Source organism: Lingula anatina, chromosome 4 (assembly GCF_051362555.1).
Source record: "Lingula anatina isolate TDL-2025a chromosome 4, LinAna3.0, whole genome shotgun sequence".
Taxonomy (NCBI): Eukaryota; Metazoa; Brachiopoda; class Lingulata; order Lingulida; family Lingulidae; genus Lingula; species Lingula anatina.
Window position 1 is genome coordinate 24518881 of NC_141770.1, and position 20988 is coordinate 24539868.

At 35.1% G+C, this 20988-nt stretch overlaps 3 protein-coding genes across 3 annotated transcripts; all 3 read right to left on the reverse strand.

The window, feature by feature from the left end:
- Positions 1 to 46: 46 nt before the first annotated feature.
- On the reverse strand, positions 47 to 1866 carry LOC147762642 (short-chain collagen C4-like). Its single transcript, XM_087010354.1, has 2 exons — positions 1504 to 1866; positions 47 to 1361 (listed from the first exon to the last, which is right to left on the reverse strand). Exons 1-2 carry the CDS (start codon positions 1601 to 1603, stop codon positions 871 to 873), a joined length of 591 nt encoding a protein of 196 aa, XP_086866480.1. The 5' UTR covers positions 1604 to 1866; the 3' UTR covers positions 47 to 870.
- A 3130-nt stretch (positions 1867 to 4996) lies between these two features.
- On the reverse strand, positions 4997 to 9822 carry LOC147762643 (uncharacterized). Its single transcript, XM_087010353.1, has 5 exons — positions 9653 to 9822; positions 9250 to 9317; positions 7840 to 7942; positions 7235 to 7324; positions 4997 to 7029 (listed from the first exon to the last, which is right to left on the reverse strand). The coding sequence occupies exons 1-5, from the start codon at positions 9729 to 9731 to the stop codon at positions 6587 to 6589; spliced, it is 783 nt and encodes a 260-aa protein (XP_086866479.1). The 5' UTR covers positions 9732 to 9822; the 3' UTR covers positions 4997 to 6586.
- An 810-nt stretch (positions 9823 to 10632) lies between these two features.
- Positions 10633 to 20269, reverse strand: LOC147762644 (uncharacterized). The gene is made up of 9 exons (XM_087010352.1): positions 19859 to 20269; positions 19389 to 19503; positions 18931 to 19025; positions 18502 to 18571; positions 18030 to 18103; positions 17723 to 17822; positions 17314 to 17403; positions 11491 to 11580; positions 10633 to 11368 (listed from the first exon to the last, which is right to left on the reverse strand). The coding sequence occupies exons 1-9, from the start codon at positions 20063 to 20065 to the stop codon at positions 10875 to 10877; spliced, it is 1335 nt and encodes a 444-aa protein (XP_086866478.1). The 5' UTR covers positions 20066 to 20269; the 3' UTR covers positions 10633 to 10874.
- Positions 20270 to 20988: the final 719 nt, after the last annotated feature.

Below are 20988 nucleotides of genomic sequence, written 5' to 3' on the forward strand. Positions count from 1 at the left end.
CTGTAAAAACCACTGGAAGGAGAATTGTTTTTGGTAAAAAGATATTATAAAAGTACTAAATGGAAAGCCAAATCTCAGTCTGACATGTATATTTTAAAGTCATAATAACTCTTTGTTTTGGCCAAAAATTGGATTTTCCTGGAGGAAATGGCAATTTTCCTGTGCTTACCAATGGTCAGCGACCCCATTCCTGCATTCAAAGTTAATCCAGGTTTTTTTTCCTAAACGTTTAGTTTTTTGTTAAAATCTCTTAAGAGATTTTAACTGACGGAGCCCTTTCTGACACTGCATAGTCACGCGATATCGAGCGATAGTTTCTGGTGATCTACTGTACTTAATTCCGCGGGAAAAGCAGACAACAACACCACTATATAACAATAATATAAGATTCATAAGATATATTCGTCTTATTGCTCAAAATTCATTTATATCTACAATGTGTGTTATTCTGGGCTTTTCGTTATCCGACGCACTATACAAAAACTTACGTCTGCGTATATTACATCAGCCTTTCGCGCCAGAAGTTATTTTGGGCTCGAATGAACGCGAGAATCCGCGTGACATCCTAACATCATTGGCAACGGATGCCTTAACGACCAGGAAGAAAGGCGTCGAAAGCTCTATTGCCAAGCATAGATTTTAGTTTTACAATAATAGAATATATTTCCATGCGTTGTTTACAATGTATTTCTTGCAGAATTTTGAATCTCAAAGGAAGAGTTATTATTGCTTTAACTATAATACTTTTTTGAAGGAGGCAAAAATTACATATGATATATAACTGCATGGGATAGGTCATATTTAGCAAAAATTCTAATTCAACATAATTGAGTCCTAAGAAAAACTGCCAAACCATTCTTTTCATTGACTCTATTTAGTACAGACAACACATGCCAGCTCTCTTCCATCCACATATGGTGGACAGGGGAGGGAACCACATTTAGCCTCAGCAATGTGGAACAAGGCACCATTTTTGTTCTCATGGCCTCCAGCTACCACTTCTGGAGCTTCATCAAGGCAGACAAACTCTGTTCTCTGGTATTTATCATATTCTGATACCAGGTATCCATTGTACTCTGTTGTCCACCCAGCTGGACATGTCTTCTTGGCTGGTATCATCACATGACTGGGACGTGTTTGGGTGTAGCATACAGCACAGGGGGCATCATGGTCAACAAATTTCTGATCTGTATTCGATGTTGAAAATATATTTTGATAAATAAAGTTATATTTCACACCATGTATGTAAGAACCAGTACTTTGTCCTCCATCTTGGTATCTCCCCCACTCTGGTGTCTGTGGCAAACACAGGTAATTACTGCCTCCTCCAGTTTTGGTGTAAAAGGTTCCAGCTGATATCCCTATAGGTATGAAAATTAGTTATAATATCAGTCACTTTGTCAATTATGAAAAAATATATACGTATGTACATATATACAAACACCCCTTTTATTATTATTATTATTATATTATTATTTTAAAGCTGAATAGAACTTCACTTACCTTTGTACAAAAGCTTTGAATGTGGTGAACAAGTTGTTCTACCCCAGCGTGTGTAAACTGCCCCACCGTGGCTGGTATTGGCTGCTAGACCTGAAAACATACATTAAATCTTGAGAACCATATATATATTGTTTAAACTGCCCCACCATGGTTGGTATTTGGTGGTAGACCTAGAAACATGAAAACATACACTAAAAATAGTCATCAAGCATTATATTGCACAGTAATCCTTTTCCCTATTGCCAGAATAATGGTGTCTAATAAAGGCACAAAAAAGGATAATTTTGGCACCAACATTCATATTTAGCGAATTATTATTGGATAAACAGCATGTTCCTTGTGTTTACCAGCCTTTAATCTTCCTTTCCTGATACACACATCTCTGTAAAAATTTTGGAAAAAGCCAAAGATCATAAGCGGACTTCGAGGTTTTTCATGTACACCATTCCTTTCATTGACTGAACTGAACTACAATTGCAACATAAATGCAGTGCCCTTTTCAAACCGTGTCAAGACAATTAAGACCATTTAGCTGTCATTTTATGTTTTAAGGGTATGAATTTTCCTATCAGATATGTTCAACAAAAAGCAATCCATGCGCTTAGAATGTGATTTAAATCCTTTTTTGTGTGGCTTTAAGCGATAAGTAAAACTTTCATGAAATCTAAAAATAAAGTCAGTGTCAGAGGAAAGAAGACTACATTCCCCATATAAAAAAAATAATCATCATTATTAAAAAAGAAGTGCCTGATTTAGTTATAGCACTATACAAACCTGTAGGTGGCACTCCTATCTGAGTTCCAATTTGTCCCAGCATTTGTTTGAGGGTATCCAATGTTAGAGATCCTGGGTCCCCTTTAGGTCCAGGTGGTCCCTTAGAAAATTTGAATAAAAATATTGAAACTGCTATTTCACAAAGGAATATATATGAACAGAAGTATAAACTGGTAATATAAACTACAAATTTGTTATCAATGAGTTGAGTATTTGAAATTACATGTCAAGATATTTTAGAGGTTTATCTCATGGAACAATTAATATTTCTTTTTAAACATGCATTTTCATGATATTTCAAGAAGAACAAAACAGTTTAAAATAGATGCACATTTTCATGACATTTTAAGACTGAAGTGGATATCATAGTTCACAGATTGCATTATTGTCTAATTTTCAATAAAAACCCAATATGATCCAATCATGATTTTGAATTAAAAAATGAGTAACTGTATACGTATCATGCAAGTTTTACCTGTATTCCATCTCTGCCATCTTTACCATCTCTCCCAGGTATTCCCTGGGGTCCCTGAACACTGCTCCTTGAGGAGTTGACAACTGAAAAGGATATCTTAGTAAATATAAATGAAAATAATTATCATTTGCATCTGATATTTTTCTGTTTTAACACTTAGTGTTAAAACACTTAGTGATTGGCTTTGATGAGTTATATTTAAAAAATATTGTTTAAAAAGGACTGGCATCATTTTTCATCATTTTCCACCTAAAATCTATAAATATTTTAAAATGTCGACTAAACTATCATAACTTAATATATCATCTATAATATAGAGAGCAGACCTACGATTACCTTGTAGTGGTGACTGATATCCAAGCAGTCCAATGATTTGTTTGAGACTGTCTACTGTTAAACCTAGGTTCTGTGGATTAATTTATTTGTAATAATAAAAGGTGAACATTCCTTGGGGAGTCATTTCTTACTTTGAGCATGAGGTTTATTAACATTCGAATCAAATTGCATCCACATGTACATCAAGTCAGTATTCTATATACATATCGATCGTGTTCACTATCAACTTATTTGGGCCAAAAAACTACAGTTCAGTACATTCTCATTACTTTTATATCAAAAAGGGATTCATGTATTTTTTCACAAACAAAAATGAGTAAAGTTACCTGAATTCCATCTTTCCCATCTTTTCCATCCTTGCCGTCCCTGCCATCTTTCCCTTGGGGTCCTTGGGGTCCTTGTAGACACCCTGAAGTTACCACTAGAACATATTATACAGATATATATTAGATTTGAAGTACTTTTTTTACGTGAAGTTGCTGTTAACTGTAAGTCAACCATTGCATGTAAATATCTGTTTTCAAATATTTACCATACCCGGTACAGTTAAAGGGATAATAACTCTTTGTATGAGATCTATATTTCACAATAAAAAACATTGTGAACAACTCATAGAAATATAATATATTCTGTTTTACCACAAAAACGGCATAAAACGGCAGTTATAGCTATTATTCTGATATCTGAGCTTGTCTTTAGACCACGTGACCTCCATTGATGGCTATACCCTGTTATTATCTCTTAAGAGATCATAACAAAAAAAAAACTTTTTAGAAAAAAACCAGGGACAAACTGAATGTAAAAATGGAAAAATTGTTGTTTACTCTATGAAAATTCATTTTTTGGCCAAAACAAAGAGTTATTATCCCTTTAAGTGATTTGTTGGCTTACAACATTGGGAATGATGATGTAAACTGTTTAACATACAGTAGAATTATCTTATAATAAAAGTAACAGTTTTTACATGTGAAATTAATGTATCTGAAAATGTAAGGCTTTGGTGAACTCAGAAATATAAAACAATCAGAGGATAAAACTTACAGGTAAAAACTCCTAATGATATCTTTAGGAACGTATTTAATAAATGTTTGAATGTAGGATATAGAGTTTAATATATTTCTAAATTTATTATTACTAAACATGGAGCATATCTTTTTTTTTTAAATCATGTTAAGCAATAAAATTTTGTTAAAATGGTATAAATAAGTTAATGTAGACCTGTAACAAATAATGTTACAGCTTACAGTTTCCTTGCTGCACTTGTCTCTTGGTTATAGAATGGTTTCCATAGTGAAACTTTGTTCCATTTTGCTCAGCAACTGTGATCGTACCCATGGTCTGTCCATTGAGCTTCAACTTGATATCTGACTAATTTGAAAACAAAGCAGAAGAATATATATTTAATCATGGACATAATGAGAGAAGGACGAGAAACCTGGAGCAAGATCAAAGGATAATCGGCTTAACGTGAGCTCTTCATGAAACTATGTGCGTTCGGATCACGCGACCTCCCGTACAGGTAGCGAGCATATCGCAGTTGTCGATGAATTTTTGTGTCATTTGGGCAGGTAGTTCGCGATAACATGAGTCAATCTTTCGGGTGGATGAGACAATAAAATTATAGAGATGAAGTATAAGTGCAATTTGTTCTGTCAATTTGGAAACTATGTGAGAATTTGATATGTTTATTCCTGGAGGAATTCAAAATGCCCTATGTGGTAAAGGCAATCTTGTTTTTCTCATTATGTCCATGATTTAATTAAATGTGTTAATAGATACGTGATTCTAAATACATGGAAATTGTAGAACATACATTTTCATTTTTCATTGACATTCAAGATAAGGTGGACAGAACTATTGGTAAAAACCACAATCATGCTGAGAGACGTAATTCAAAGCCCAAAATACCTTAAAGGGATAATAACTCTTCGTTTCGGCCAAAAAATGAATTTTCCTGGAGTAAACGACAATTTTCCCATACTTACCAATGGTTAATGAATCCATTTTTACATTCAAAGTTAGTCCCTGGTTTTTTTCTAAAAAGTTTGGTTTTTTGTTAAAATCTCTTAAGAGATTTTAACAGAGTATAGCCATCAATGGAGGTCACGTGGTCTAAAGACAAGCTCAGATATCAGAATAATAGCTGTAACTGCCGTTTTTTGTGGTAAAACAGAATATATTATATTTCTATGAGTTATTCACAATGTTTTTATTGTGAAATATAGATCTCATACGAAGAGTTATTATCCCTTTAAGTTGTTTGTTCTCCAGCCGGACTACTGCAACCTCAGCCTCAAGTTTTTTCATCTTTTGCTCTTGTCTGTTAAGTTTTCCAACTAGTTTCTTCATCTCTAGTTGTTGTTGGTCCACTCTTTCAACCAGTTTCATCAAAGCACCATTATTGACATCAGCATGATGTTGTAAAGTTGATGTTACTACTGTTATAACAACAGCAGATACAATTAAAGATACTAACTTGGTCATGGTGTACACCATTTATTTTAGGTATTATATATACAGTTGGTCTTTAACCTGGGTCTTTGACTCAGACTAGAAGTTGATATGATAATATATGTATGTTGTTTATATAAAGAGATATTACTAGACCGAGCTGCAACTCATGTCATGTTCATAAGTTTGTTTGACACAGTTTGACATGCAGTCAAGATAATAAATAAAACTAGTCAAATAAACATGTGTTGTTCCTATATAATATGGTATTAACAGACATTTTTATCTCTTAGTTAAATTCAATAAAGGGGTCAAACGGCTGGCAAATGGACACTGAGGGGAGCTTCGTACCGATGTCACTCAACAAAACTCAGTCATGTCCACCGTCTCAATCAAGCTCTGCCAGGCTAGTCATATATATGTCTCGATCGCCTCCACATGCTGACCCAGGAAATGCTGAGGCAGCAGTGAAAGGCTCCTGAAAACCCAAATCAGCAACCCCACCCCGGAAAACCGTTACAGTAACGGAAACAGATATTCAACACTACTTGATGTGCCGAGCCCCCTGAGTCATGTCAACTTGTATGGACCATTGTTGACGCCCTAGATGCCCGACGGCATAATAGGAGATAGATAGCTAAATTCAATTAAAATAACCAAAAATTGCTGTACTTTACAGTAAACTTATTTTATAAACTGTACTATACCAACGCAAATCTGTCCAACCCATTTGCCTAATTAACAAACTTGCTGTTGAAATCATTTTTTGTATATAAATATCTATTAGCGTGAAGTACTAGATATAAAGCCAAATATAAAACAGAAATGTATATTTTAATTATTACTTCTGTCACCATATTTCTTGGAAACACCACTTTAAATTCAATGTAAGCAGTTCATAAGGTCACTTCATAAAATGATTTTCACAGACAATCAATTCTATATATAGTCACTACTATTTTGAAGAATCAACAAGGGTCAATACAGTCATGGTCACTATTTAGTACAGACAACACATGCTAGTTCTCTTCCATCCACATATGGTGGTCAGGTGAGGGGACCACATTTAACCTCAGCGGTGTATATCAAGGCACCATCTTTGTTCTCATGACCCCCTGATACCACTTCTGGAGCTTCATCAAGGCAGACAAATTCAGTTCTCTGGTGTGAGTCAAGAGCTGATACCAGGTATCCATTGTACTCTGTTGTCCAACCAGCTGGACATGTCTTCTTGGCTGGTATCATCACATGACTGGGACGTGTTTGGGTGTAACATACAGCACAGGGGGCATCATGATCGAGCAAATCCTGACCTCCTGCATTAGATGTTGAAAATATTTTAGTCCTAATAAGTTCATATTCCACACCATGTATGTAAGAACCAGTACCTTGCCCTCCATCTTGGTATTTCCCCCACTCTGGTGTCTGTGGCAAACACAGGTAATTGCTGCCTCCTCCAGTTTTGCTGTAGTAGGTTCCAGCAATTATCCCTGATACAAAAAGTTTTAAAGCCATTTTTAGTGAGGAATTTAACCTGTAACTATCAGTGTCAAATTTAAAATAAAATATTAATGTACCGGTATTCAAGTATTGTATTTATTATCATGATATTATTGTTATCATCATTGTTATTATTATTTTGACTAAATGGTTTAATAGAACCATACTTAAGAAAGATGTACTTAAACACTTTACCTTTGTACAAAAGTTTTGAATGTGTCAAACAGGTTGTTCTGCCCCAGCGTGTGTAAACTGCCCCACCATGGCTGGCATTGGCTGGTAGACCTGAAAACATACATTAAAACTAGAGAACCATTGTTTAGTACACCGTTTTACCATAGCTGGTATTGGATGAGGTATCAGGACAGTCCCCCTTCTCCTAGCTTATTCAGACAATCTCGGATCCCCTTTTCTATTTGATAAAATAAAAAAGTTACAGTTACCCGATTGCTTCTTAAGGGTATATAGTGCCAGAAAATTATGCTTATTACACTGAATGCACTTTTAAAAGGAGAATCAACACAGAGATAGATGATCATAGATTGATCATGCTGGTGCAATAATAGTGAACATTTATTCAGAACATTCCATAACGTTAGATAACTCTTAGAGAACCTTTGCACCTATTCTGAGAAGACATTATTTTATTAATGAGTAAAATCTAAAATAAAGAGGAAACAATGAATGAATTCACTGTATATAACTGTAGAATATATATTTTCTAATTTGAAGACAAGATTGACAAAAACGTAAAGAACAATTAAAGAGCATAGCTAGGACATAAGAGTTATTAGACAAACCTGTTGTAGTTGGCATGCCAATCTGAACTCCAATTTGCCGTAGCATTTGTTTCAGGTTGTCTAATGTTAGAGAAACTGATTCTCCTTTGGGTCCAGGTGGTCCCTTAAAAAATCCAATGTGTGAAACATACTTAGCCTATTAGCTTCTATCTACCGGTATATTAGCAGACATCCCCTGCATATGCCATACAAACAAACTGGCAGCTTGATCAATTAACTTGGTCATTTAACTTGCCCATTATGCTGTTAACAATGCAAAGACACCATAAAGAATGGGTCCAGCCAGGGTGTAATAAACATGGGGTATGGGCTTTTTATGCATAGGACTAGATTTGATCTGTGCCTATGACATATATATTTCATGATATTTGAAGCTTTGAACAAGATACAAAGGGTAAAAAGTTATCAGTACATAAGTTACATGACTAACTGAGTTTGAATTATTTTGGTCCCAATTTTTAACCTATATCAAATCTTAGACATGTCTCTGAATTATAAAGCTAGGGAATAACCTTGCTTTTATTACATTAAGGAAAAGTTTTTTAATATTCTGTTCACACAGATATCAGTTAACTCATAGTATTACATGTGTAGAGGATTATGCTAATGACTTTATATCTGTTTATAATCAACTAGTTTATGCCATAAGTATGAATCTTGTTGCTCTATCACCAAGAAGCTTTTTGTAAAATTATTTTTTTAGGATTATCATATATATATATTTGCAAAATTAACTTAGAGCGCATTCTCAACGAATTAAGCCAGGCTTTACAAAGCCGGTGACCTAAAAATGGCGGACGTACATGAAAGAAAAACCGCCTAATCTTTTAATAGTCTCTCCGCCTCCCCACACGTCGTCCCTGCGGGGTACAGTAATTAAATCTCGGCTCCGTTCGCCATGCGGAAGCTACCTGAGAAATATTAAGTGCGCATGCTCATCAGTTAAACTCGTGGTGAAGAAAGCATGGCGGCTGAAGGCGATCGAAGGAAAAAAGCTCTTCTGTTCTATTATGTTTGAAAACAGAGACGAAAAAGGAATAATTTGGCCCGTAGAGCAGCAATGAATTGACTATCTACGGAGATAATATCACCAGAGATATTCACGGATATATTAATGTTCGGAGCCGAGATTTAATTACTGTACCCCGCAGGGACGACGTGTGGGGAGGCGTGTGAGAGGCGGAGAGACTATTTAAAGATTAGGCGGTTTTTCTTTCATGTACGTCCGCCATTTTTAGGTCACCGGCTTTGTAAAGCCTGGCTTAATTCGTTGAGAATGCGCTCTTATATATATTTGCAAAATTAACTTATATAATTGTACATATTTTTAAATAGAAAAATCAGTTTATTCTTAAATAATATGTTGTACGTAATTATTTGTAAAGTAAGTCTGGAAAATTAAGTTTTAACCTGGAATCCATCCCTGCCATCTCTTCCTGGAGGTCCTTGGGGTCCTTGTACACAGACTGAACTCGCCACTAAAATATAGGACACATATATATGAGTTGATTTGTCCCTTAACTATTAAGCATACAATAGTAAGACCCTATACTACTCTAAAGCTAAAAGACAGCCAAAGTTACTGCTAAAATACTTCTATGGGAATAAAAAAGATTAATAAACATTTGAATAAACATTTGAATATATACTGTAGAAATTGGAGTTTAATTTAATGCATCTTCACATTTTTTAATGTGGAACATATTCTTTTAGTTCCTTTTTGGTCATGTTTAGCAATAATTCCTCAGGTTATATTGTGTAAAAATGGTGTAAACAAGTCAACATAAGACCTATTACAAGTGATTTAGCTTACAGTTTCCTGGCAGCACTTGTCTCTTGGTAATGGAATGCTTTCCATAGTGAAACTTTGCTCTGTATTTTTCAGCAGCCATGGTGGTTTGCCCATCAAGCTTCACCTTGTCTTTCTGAATATCTGACTAATTTGAAAGTGAAAGAAAGATTAATTATAGTTTTAATTGGTCTACAGATATGTGATTTTTAAGTCATGGAAATTGTAGAACTTAGATTGTTAATTATTGTGTTTGTTTTAACTATTTATTGACATTTCTGTTAATTATTGGTAAAAACCATAATCTTGTCGAGAGACAATTAAAATTCAAAGCCCAAAATAGCTTAAGTTGTTTGTTCTCCAGTCTGACTGCAGCAACCTCAGCCTCAAGTTTTTTCATTTTTTGTTCTTGTCTGTTTAGTTTTCTAACTAGATTTTTTATCTCTAGTTCTTGCCTGTCCACTCTTTCAACCAGTTTCATCAAAGCATCATTATTGACATCAGCATGATGTTGTAAAGTTGATGTTACTACTGTTATAACAGCAGCAGATACAATTAGAAATATTAACTTGGTCATGGTGTACACCATAAATTGTAGGTAATATATACATGTATACAGTTGGTCTTTAACCTGGGTCTTTGTCTCAGACTAGCAGTTGATAATATTTGTGTGTTGTTTACATAAATAGATACATATGTATCACAAGACCAAGTTGAAACTCATGCCACCGGCCTTCATATGTTTGTTTGACACAGTTTGATATGAAACCAAGGTTATAAACTAGTTTTTTCGCATATCTCTTAAGTCTACATGTACATGTGTTGTGCACATTCAGTATGGCCTGAAAATTATTTTTATCTCCAAGTTTAATCCAATTAAAATAACCAAAAATTATTGTACTTTATGGCTATTTTATATATTACTCAGACACAAGTGTGTATCAAAAGTATATTATGTTTTCTTTTATTCACTTTTCACAAAAAAACTTACAACCAAAACCAAGTCATTTGCCTTATTTATTAATTTGCTGTTAAAATCAATAAAGTTGATAAAATGCTATTGGTGTGAAGCACTGGATGTAAAGCAAAACATGAAATGAAAAAGCATATTTTAATAATTACCCGGTACCTATCACCATATTTCTTGGAAGTGCCACTTGAAATTCAACATGGACAATTTTTATGCATGTGTCAGTTTGTATGCAATTTGAAAAATCACAACAGGTCAGTCATTATGTTATGGTCACTATTTACTACAGACAACACAGGCCAGTTCTCTTCCATCCACATATGGTGGACAGGGGAGGGTACCACATTTAACTTCATCAGTATGGAACAAAGCACCATTTTTGTTCTCCTGGCCCCCAGCTACTAGTTCTGGAGCTTCATCAAGGCAGACAAACTCTGTTCTCTGGTATTTATCATATTCTGATACTAGGTATCCATTGTACTCTGTTGTCCACCCAGCTGGACATGTCTTCTTGGCTGGTATCATCACATGACTGGGACGTGTTTGGGTGTAGCATACAGCACAGGGGGCATCATGCTGACCAGGATTCTGGCCTCCTGTATTGGTTGTTGAAAATATGTTTGAGTAAATCCTCTCATATTCCACACCATGTATGTAAGAACCAGTACCTTGCCCTCCATCTTGGTATCTCCCCCACTCTGGTGTCTGTGGCAAACACAGGTAATTACTGCCTCCTCCAGTTTGGGTCCAGTAAGATCCGGCTGATATCCCTGAAAAAGTCCATAAATTTTTCATTGTCATAGGGGCCAAAATTGAAAAGAAAACTTAAGTACAAGTGATTTACTTATCTTTGGACACATGTTTATAAAAGGCATGTGTTTCAAGTATTTACCTGCATACAAAAGCTGTGAATGTGCTGCACAGGTTGTTCTGCCCCAACGTGTGTAAACTGCTCCACCTTGACTGGTAGTGACTGGTAGACCTGAAAACACACATTAAACCTATGAGTCAAATTGTAAACACTGCTCCAACTCCAACCTTGTGGACCCTGAGGACCTTGTGGGCAGCAAAGACTGCCAACCAAAAGTGGAGTTATCAGTTGGTTCTGTTTAGGATGTGCTTACTTCAATTTGAACTTCAAATATCTACCACAGCAAAAGCTGTAAAATGCAGAGCTGCTTTCATTTTGTCATATGTACATGAAATCAGTTCAGTTATTCTCTTTTTTAGATACTGAGCTTGTTAGTTACATAACCAATGCTAGTAATCTCCTACTATATACTGTTGACCCATGCAGCATCTTACATATGACCCAAGATTAAATATTATACTCACGGCTGCCAAGTACTTGTCTTTTGGTTAAGTAATGGGTTTTGTTATCATCATCATTTGAGTACTGGAAGGTAGGGTTTTCAGTGTTTGATGTCAGTTCTTGCAGTTTAAGGCTAATTTCCTGTATCTTGACCTGAAATTAGGTATCTTTATTTCTGTAGATTATAAATTTAAAGATATTCATGAGCATCTCTTTTCAGACTCTACTATTTCTTATTTTATAATAAAATCTTAAATTTTTTGCTATTTTCAAAATTCTGCAACGATGAAATCATCTTGATTAAGATTTTTTATTGCAATTCAGTAAGCAGTCTCTGTTCTCATATGTTTCTGACAGTTGAAATTCATGCTAGGATTAAGATATCCTTTATACACATATACACACACACACAGCTAGAGCAATATTATATAATTATACAATAAGAACGTATATAGCTCTAGCTCTGTTGCCTATGTTTTCTACCTTCAAGTTCTCATTTTCCCTTTTGATTGTGTGAACATCTGCTTCCAATTTCTTCAACTTGGAAATTTCTACTTTAAACCTGCTATTTTCCTCCCTCAGCATTTGGCTTCCATGTTTTAGTTGGATTATCTCTTGTTCTTGTCTGTCTAGTCTTTCAACCAGTTTCATCAATGCATCATCACTGACTTCAACATGTTGTGCATTTGGTGTCATTGCTGTCATAACAACAGCAGTTATAATGAGAAACATACTCTTCACCATGGTGTATGCCATTACAGTGATATGTCTATGTAATGTATCACCCTATTCTGGGTCCCTGATGTTAAGCTTAAATATGATAAGTTGATGTTTATATAAAGAGATCTTCAGTAGTTTGTTTGACACATTTTGATAAAGCTTTAAACTGTGAACTTCCAAGGTGATCTTTTTAATGTATATCCCTAATCCAAACGTGTTGTACATAATAACATGTTGAATAATTACATAATTGTATTAAAATAAAGAAAGAAAGAGAAAATATAACAAAAATTCTGCTCTTCAAAAGTTACTTTATTTACTATGCAGACACAAATCAACTAATCAAAAGCATTTTATTGTAATTGGTATCTTTAATTCAATATTCATGAATTAACCAAAAACCTACATAATAGATGTATTTTATATCATTTAAAATTTTTTGCTTACTTAACTAATTTGCTGCTGAAAATTGAATAGGCATTGCCTATGGTACAAAGCCAAATAAAAATGGAACACATGTATCTTTTGATTAGTAAATTAGTAATATTGTAGGAAATAACACATTTAAGTTCATCAAAGGCTATTCCTAAGGTCATTTTATCAAAAATTAGCAAAAACAGGCCATCTTTCTCGGATCCTACTCACAGATTATTATTATATTCATTCAACATATATATTAACTGTTTAGTACTGACAGCACACCTTATGGTCATTTTTAAGTGTCAATATTATGAACCACATTTAATCTTCTGCACTATTTAGTACAGACAACACAGGCCAGTTCTCTTCCATCCACATATGGTGGACAGGGGAGAGAACCACACTTAGCTTCAGCAGTGTAGAACAAGGCACCGTTTTTGTCCTCATGGCCTCCAGCTACCACTTCTGGAGCTTCATCAAGGCAGACAAACTCTGTTTTATGGTTACCATCATGATCTGATACCAGGTATCCAATGTACTCTGTTGTCCACCCAGCTGGACATGTCTTCTTGGCTGGTACCATCACATGACTGGGACGTGTTTGGGTGAAGCATACAGCACAGGGGGCATCATGCTGAATAAATTCCTGACCTCCTGTATTGGTTGTTGAAAATATATTAGTCCTGACATTCTGATATTCCACACCATGTATGTAAGAACCTAAATCTTGCCCTCCATCTTGGTATTTCCCCCACTCTGGTGTCTGTGGCAAACACAGGTAATTACTGCCTCCTCCAACTTTGTTGTAGTAGGTTCCAGCAGATATCCCTGATATAAAATTATAAAAGCCATTTTTAAAGATTTTACTCATAACCATAGATGTCAAATTCAAAATTATATATATATATATATATATATATATATATATATATATATATATATATATATATATATATATATAATTCAAAAATTTGTATTATTATTATCGTTAAGATATAGTTATTATTATTTTGAATAGCACTTTACCTAGTTTATTTAACTGTATTTGAGGCCTACAGGCCAAGTGTACATCAACTGAGTTCTATTTATAATAATACTGAGCTGACTAAACAGGAATATATATCATAAATGACACAAATCACACTAGTGGGCTTGATTTGGTCTTAAAGTGCAATTTAAGTTCACAAATAGTCTTACATGATCTTAAACCATGAGTAAGACCATTTCTAGTCTAACAGACAATTAAGTTGTCTCCCCTTACACGTTCTCCTATTGTGAGCAGAGGTGTTCTCTATTGTGAGGGGAGGTATCCCCCATTGTGAGGGGAGGAAACTGCTTGACCACATAAGTACTTGTAGGTGTTAGATCATTTTTAATCTTAAAAGCAGATTCAGTGCATTTTAAGACTACTGCTGTACTGATTAAGATCGTGTAAGATCACTTGTGAACTTAAATTGCACTTAAAGACCAAATCCAGCCCACTAGTGTCACTTATCTAAAAAAACATCTCTTAATTCCTCAGCATGATATATGAAGGCCGCAAGTCTTTTTATAAAGTCAACATTATGTGATGACAGAGCAGTCGCTAGTGACAATGTTGTAATCTCGGGAATATAGCGTTCCCTCAGATGGCTATATAAACTACATGACATTAACACGTTCCTCATTCTCAATAATTGTTATGCCATCAGAAAGGCATGCAGCACATACTCTATTTTCCCCATCTACACTGGCATACCGACCCTTCTCAATCTGTAAATTGTGGTTTGATATTCTGAACTTGCAGTAGGCCCTTCTATGCTCTGCTATGGACACAAAAGATAAGTATTCCTCAAATACCAAATCTAGTTTTTATGAGCTGAAGGTCCTTAGCTTGCCTGATTCGCGTACTGAGAAATACAAATTCTGCTTGCTTATATCCATTAATCATTGTCTAAACTGTTCTGTAAAAATATTAAGTCCCACATTTCCACATCCTTGGTTTTCCCATACTACTCCAAATCCATATGAATACGTATAAAAGATGCTTGATGTCACTCGCCCATGTTTGCCTCCCACTACTATCTAAGTCAAATAGTAACTTGTAGCATGATTTCGGTAGCCTACCATCATCCATACACAAAAGCTTGAACCAATACTTAATACATTTGACATGATAATCTATGTATAGAGGGTAACGACCACATTCCCCAAGAACTGCTTGTGTGCTTGCATTATCCGATACCATCAATAATCTTTTACAAAACTTAACTTGAACATTCTCTATTGATTCGGATATTTCATTACCCCATATTTCTGCTCCATATGTAAGTATGGGTTTTATCATTGAATCAAATATCTTAAAACATAAGACGTGGGGCAAAGATCCCACATTTTTAAATAACCTGAAACATCTTCCATAGATTGCTTTGCTTGAGTTGATAAAGTTTGTTTTGCTTTGGACCAAGACAGCATTGGAGTAAACGTAATACCCAAGTACTTATAATGTGATACAGTCTCTAACTCCACACTGTCAAAAAACCATTTCTCGTAATGTCTAAGGTAACCACCATTTCTGAAAACTATTACTTCGGTTACATTCATTTTCCAGCGTTTACAGAACAACGCTAAGTAATCTGAGAGTCTTTGCAGATTTCACACAGTTACAGCACAGTTTGCTAAGTCATCTGCATATAAAAGCGAGGTAATGTTCATGAACTCCAGATTTATATAAATACCTTGGCAGGAGAATTCTTCATAAAGATAAATGAGATCAGTTATGAATAAGCAAAACAAAAACTGGCTGACCATGCATCCTTGCCTGGTACCAACACTACCGGTACATGTACATGAGAACGTTGATGTGTAACTTGATGTGTTTGGTAGCCTTATACAAGCTTGCAATTGTGCATACATAGACTTGAGAACACTGAGCATTTTGCCATGGATACCGTTTGCACATATTTTAAACCAGAGGTACTGGTGATCCACGCAATCATCAAACATACAGTAAAATCTACCTCCCTTTTTCGACAAGTATTTTTGTATCATTGCTTGTAATGAAAATATTTGGTCCTGTGTGCAATACCCTTTCCTAAAACCAGCCTGGCATTCACTGATAATATCCTCCCGAGTTGCCCAGGTATTTAATCTATTACTTAATAATTTAGTAAACACCTTGCCAACAACACTTAGTAATGATATGCCTCTGACGTTGTTTGGATCATTCGTGCTACTTTTTTATGCAAAGGAAAAATGATGGCAACCGACCACGATTCAGGGAACTGTCCAGTGGCAAGAACACAATTAAATATATCACTCAAACACTGAATGCACACATCATTTGCATTTTTTAAGAATTCACATGGAATGGCGTCCAGACCTGCCGCTTTACCATTCTTCATTTGTCTGATTACACTGCGAACTTCCTCAACTGTAATCACTTTATTCAATTTATATGGTTTATTTTCGTCACAACAATCACAGTGTCCATTGTGCACTCTCAGACCTTCCATAACATCTTCATGAAAAACATCATCTATAACTGTGTTACCACTATTCAATAACTCCTTAAAGTATTCATACCACTTCGTGGCAGAGATTTGTGTCTTTTGCGAGGTGTCCTAGATAACTGTGCCACATTTGCCCAGAATGCCCTTGTATCATCTCAACTTTTAACAATTCTGCTTCTTGCCAGTTGCTGTTTGATATCCTTTTTTTTCACGACACGTCTGTCTGAACACTTTTTTTACTTTCTATGTAGTCTTTAACAGTTGGCGCCGTTGGGTTTTTACGCATTTGATTTAACTTTCGATTCTTTACAGTCTGCATCCCACCAATCGGGTTGAGTTCTGTCCGCCTGTCGTCCGGTTTTGCCCTTAACCTTCATAGCTTCCGCAGCTCTGTAAAAGACTTGGTTAAGTAGCAATACAGACTCGTTTATGTTATTTTGCATTAAATCAGAACACTGTTGAAGCATGTCTTTAGATATATTGTCGTCAAGAATATCTCTAAACTGGCTGGCTTTTGCAGCGTCCCATATAAACTGAAGCCCTTTTGTAACATTACTAGTCACGTTCTCATCCTCGTCCCCATCTGTGTGTGCCTCACATTGTATCACAAAAGACAAGGGGAAATGGTCCGAAAAGTCCATATCCAAAACATCAAAGTCAAGAATGCTATCAAATATCTCTGAGTCTGCTATCACATAGTCAACTAAACTTGCACCATTAATTGGTTGTAACATCGTTGTCAGTAATATAGTACAATAATATAGCACTTTACCTTTGTACAAAAGCTTTGAATGTGTTGAACAAGTTGTTCTGCCCCAACGTGTGTAAACTGCCCCACCATGGCTGGTATTGGCTGGTAGGCCTGAAAACACACGTGCATTAAACCTAGAGAAACATATTGGACTGGTAAACACTGCCTCACAATGGCTGATATTGCTCATACACCAGATACCATATGAAAACTTACACTTTCAGAACAGACACATTAATGATCAACTTACTAGTAATGTTGCACAATCTTTATCCAGTTAATAGCTGTCTTTTAACTAAAAAAAGTAAAACATTAAAAGAAATGGATAAAAACTGAAGACACTAATGAAGTCGTATCAATGCAGTAAAATTGTAGAATGTATTCCCAAACTAAAAGGAAGAGATTCATGTAGTTAAAGCACCAGACAAACCTGTAGGTGGCACCCCTATCTGAGCTCCAATTTGTCCCAGCATTTGTTTGAGGGTATCCAATGTTAGAGATCCTGGGTCCCCTTTAGGTCCAGGTGGTCCCTTAGAAAATTTAACAAAATATTAAAACTGATATTCAACAAAGGAATAGGGATTATTACATATTAAGCATAAACTGATGCATTGTTGTATTATTTTATGAAATTGCTTTATACTCTAATTTTCAATTAAAAGTAAAAAATATAAATAGTCAATCATAATTTTGAATTACAAAACCATTGAATATATACCAATCATGCAAGGTTTTACCTGCATTCCATCTCTACCATCTCTCCCAGGTAATCCAGGTGGTCCCTGAACGCTGCTCCTTGAGGAGTTGCCAACTGAAAAGTATATCTTTTGAATTCAGATAGATACCTTAGATAAAAACATTGTCTGTGTAGAATTAATGCATTTCATAACTGCATGCTTTGTACTGAGTACAGTCACCTTACCATTCATAAGGCATCTTCAGTCATCACTACTTTGGGCCAAACATAACCAAAATCAATAATTGTATAATATTAAGTAGTACAGCTAAATTGAAATATGAATTAGCATTTCATTTTGCATCTGATAGTTTACTGTTACTACTAAGCAATTGTTCTTCATGCTATTTGTTATTTAAAATGAAAAGTATATTGTTAAGAAGGAAAAGGCAGGCATTTCATAAGACCTTATGTGGTAGCAAAATGTTTTCTGCTGTAAGCTACAATAAAGAGCTGAGCATCTCTACCATTACCTTGTAGTGGTGACTGATATCCAAGCAGTCCAATGATTTGCTTGAGACTGTCTACTGTTAAACCTGGGTTCTGTGGATTAATTTAAGATATTTGCGATAAAATGTGGTTAAGATTTCATATTTCATCATTTTACACAAGTTGAATGTTACAATTCAATAACATATATATGTCAAAAAGTGTTTGTATATGATGTACGTGTACTTGTCGTCATTTCACTATCAATTCCAATTGAAATAAAGGTTTCTATGTCAAATTTCCACATCTTCATACTCTAGAAGCAATATTTTTTAAAAATTAAAAAATTAAAAAAATGTTTTATAATTAATTTATTAAAATAATATATATTATGGCATACGATTTTATTGTAGAAAGAAAAGTTATTCTAAAAGTCATCATGTTATAAATGAAGATATATAGAGTAAAATCACCTGAATTCCATCTTTCCCATCTTTCCCATCCTTGCCATCCTTTCCATCTTTCCCCGGGGGTCCCTGGGGTCCTTGTAAACACGATGAACTCACCACTAAAACATAGGACACAGATGCTCAGTATAATACACTCTACTGTTATCTGTTACTTTAAATATTTTCTGGATTGTCCCATTGTGAATGCTGCACATTTTTGATAAACAATTTTCAGACATTGTGGGTGATTGGTTACCTCAATAACAGTCTTGGTCAGATGAAAGGCTTCAATACACCTACTAGTTATTATATGTTGTGGTAGCATCTGTTAAATAAATTGGGGTTTTATGATTCCCCGTTATCAGATTTGGGGTATATTCCTTTAATCCTGCAGTATTTTTATCAAGATTTATGATATTTGGTTTGTAACAATTTTGGCCAAAAAGTCCATTTAAGTATTAACAAATAATGTTAGAGCTTACAGTTTCCTTGCTGCACTTGTCTCTTGGTAATGGAATGGTGAAAGTTTGTTGCATTTTGCTCAGGAACAGTGATAGTTTGGGCATCAAGCTTCAACTTGATTTTCTGAATATCTGACTAATTAAAAAGGTTTGATAAGACTTTTTAGTATCTATGCCATTTAAATATATGGAAATAATAGAATGTAGGCTGTTTAAGTTGTCAAAATTTTTTATTATTGACAAGAGTGAAGAGAGACAAGGGATAGCAGGAGCGGATTCAGGCCGTCTTTTGGGTCTTCCGGAAGACAGTCAGATTTTCAAGTTTACATTGACGGGTATCAATTTTTTTGTCAGAAGACGGTCAAAAATGGATGATGGATCAACAAAGTTAATTTGGAAGACTGTCAGAAAAACATCTCTGGATCCGACCCTGGATATAACTTGGAAAATTCACAATCATACAATTAGGCAAGTTGTGAAGCACAAAATACCTTAAGTTGTTTGTTTTCCTGTTTTACTGCAGCAACCTCTGCCTCCAATCTTTTCAGGAATGTTATCTCTTGTTCTTGCTTGTCCAGTCTTTCAACCAGTTTCATCAACACATCATTATTGACATCAGCATGATGTTGTAAAGTTGATGCAGAGACAGTAGCAGCAAAAAGAGCAGTGAATACATGAAAATACATGATGTGCAGCATTTTGGGACAGTCAAGATTATGACTTGGGCGAAGCTTAGAAAAGCTCTTTTATCAATTGATTGGCCCTTAATTTATCAATTGGACTTGTCAAACACAGACAGTGTGGGGCTTAGTACCAATATTTGATTAATGATATTTATAGGTAGGCTGTTGTCTATTTTTATGTACAGACACAGATGTGTCTGTACATATAGCCGTCATCTGCGTCTGTCATTGCCGTCGCCGTCGTCGCCGTCGTCGCCGTCGTTGCCACCGTCGCCGTGCACTTTTACCGATAACACGATAAGTGGAAAACTGTTTTTTCTTTTTGTTTGAAACTTACAGAACTGATGAATATTCATAATACGCAGGTCGAGTTCGAAAATCAGCATGATCGGGTCACTTATATGGAATTTATGCTGTTTTTTCACTTTTTTCAGCATATATGCAGCACTGATAACACGATAAGTGGAAAATCATTTTACCTTTTGGCTTGAAACTTACAGAACTGATGAATATACATAATGCGGAGGTCAAGTTCGAAAATCAGCGTGATTGGGTCATTTTTAGGGAATTTAGGCTATTTTTTCTCTTTTTTCAGCATATGTGCAGCACTGATAACACGATAAGTGGAAAACCATTTTACCTTTTGGCTTGAAACTTACAGAACTGATAAATATTCATAATACGCAGGTCAAGTTCGAAAATCAGCACGATCGGGTCACTTATAGGGAATTTATGCTGTTTTTTCACTTTTTTCAGTATATATGCAACACTGATAACACAATATAAGAAAAATAGATTGGCCAATTGTCATTATACTCACAGGAGGGGCCAATCTTACTAAAACGCAGGTTGAGTTTGAAAATCAGCATAATCAGTTCATTATTTTAGAAGTTATGCTGTTTTTTCACATTTCCTCACATTCAATTCTTAGGCATGTT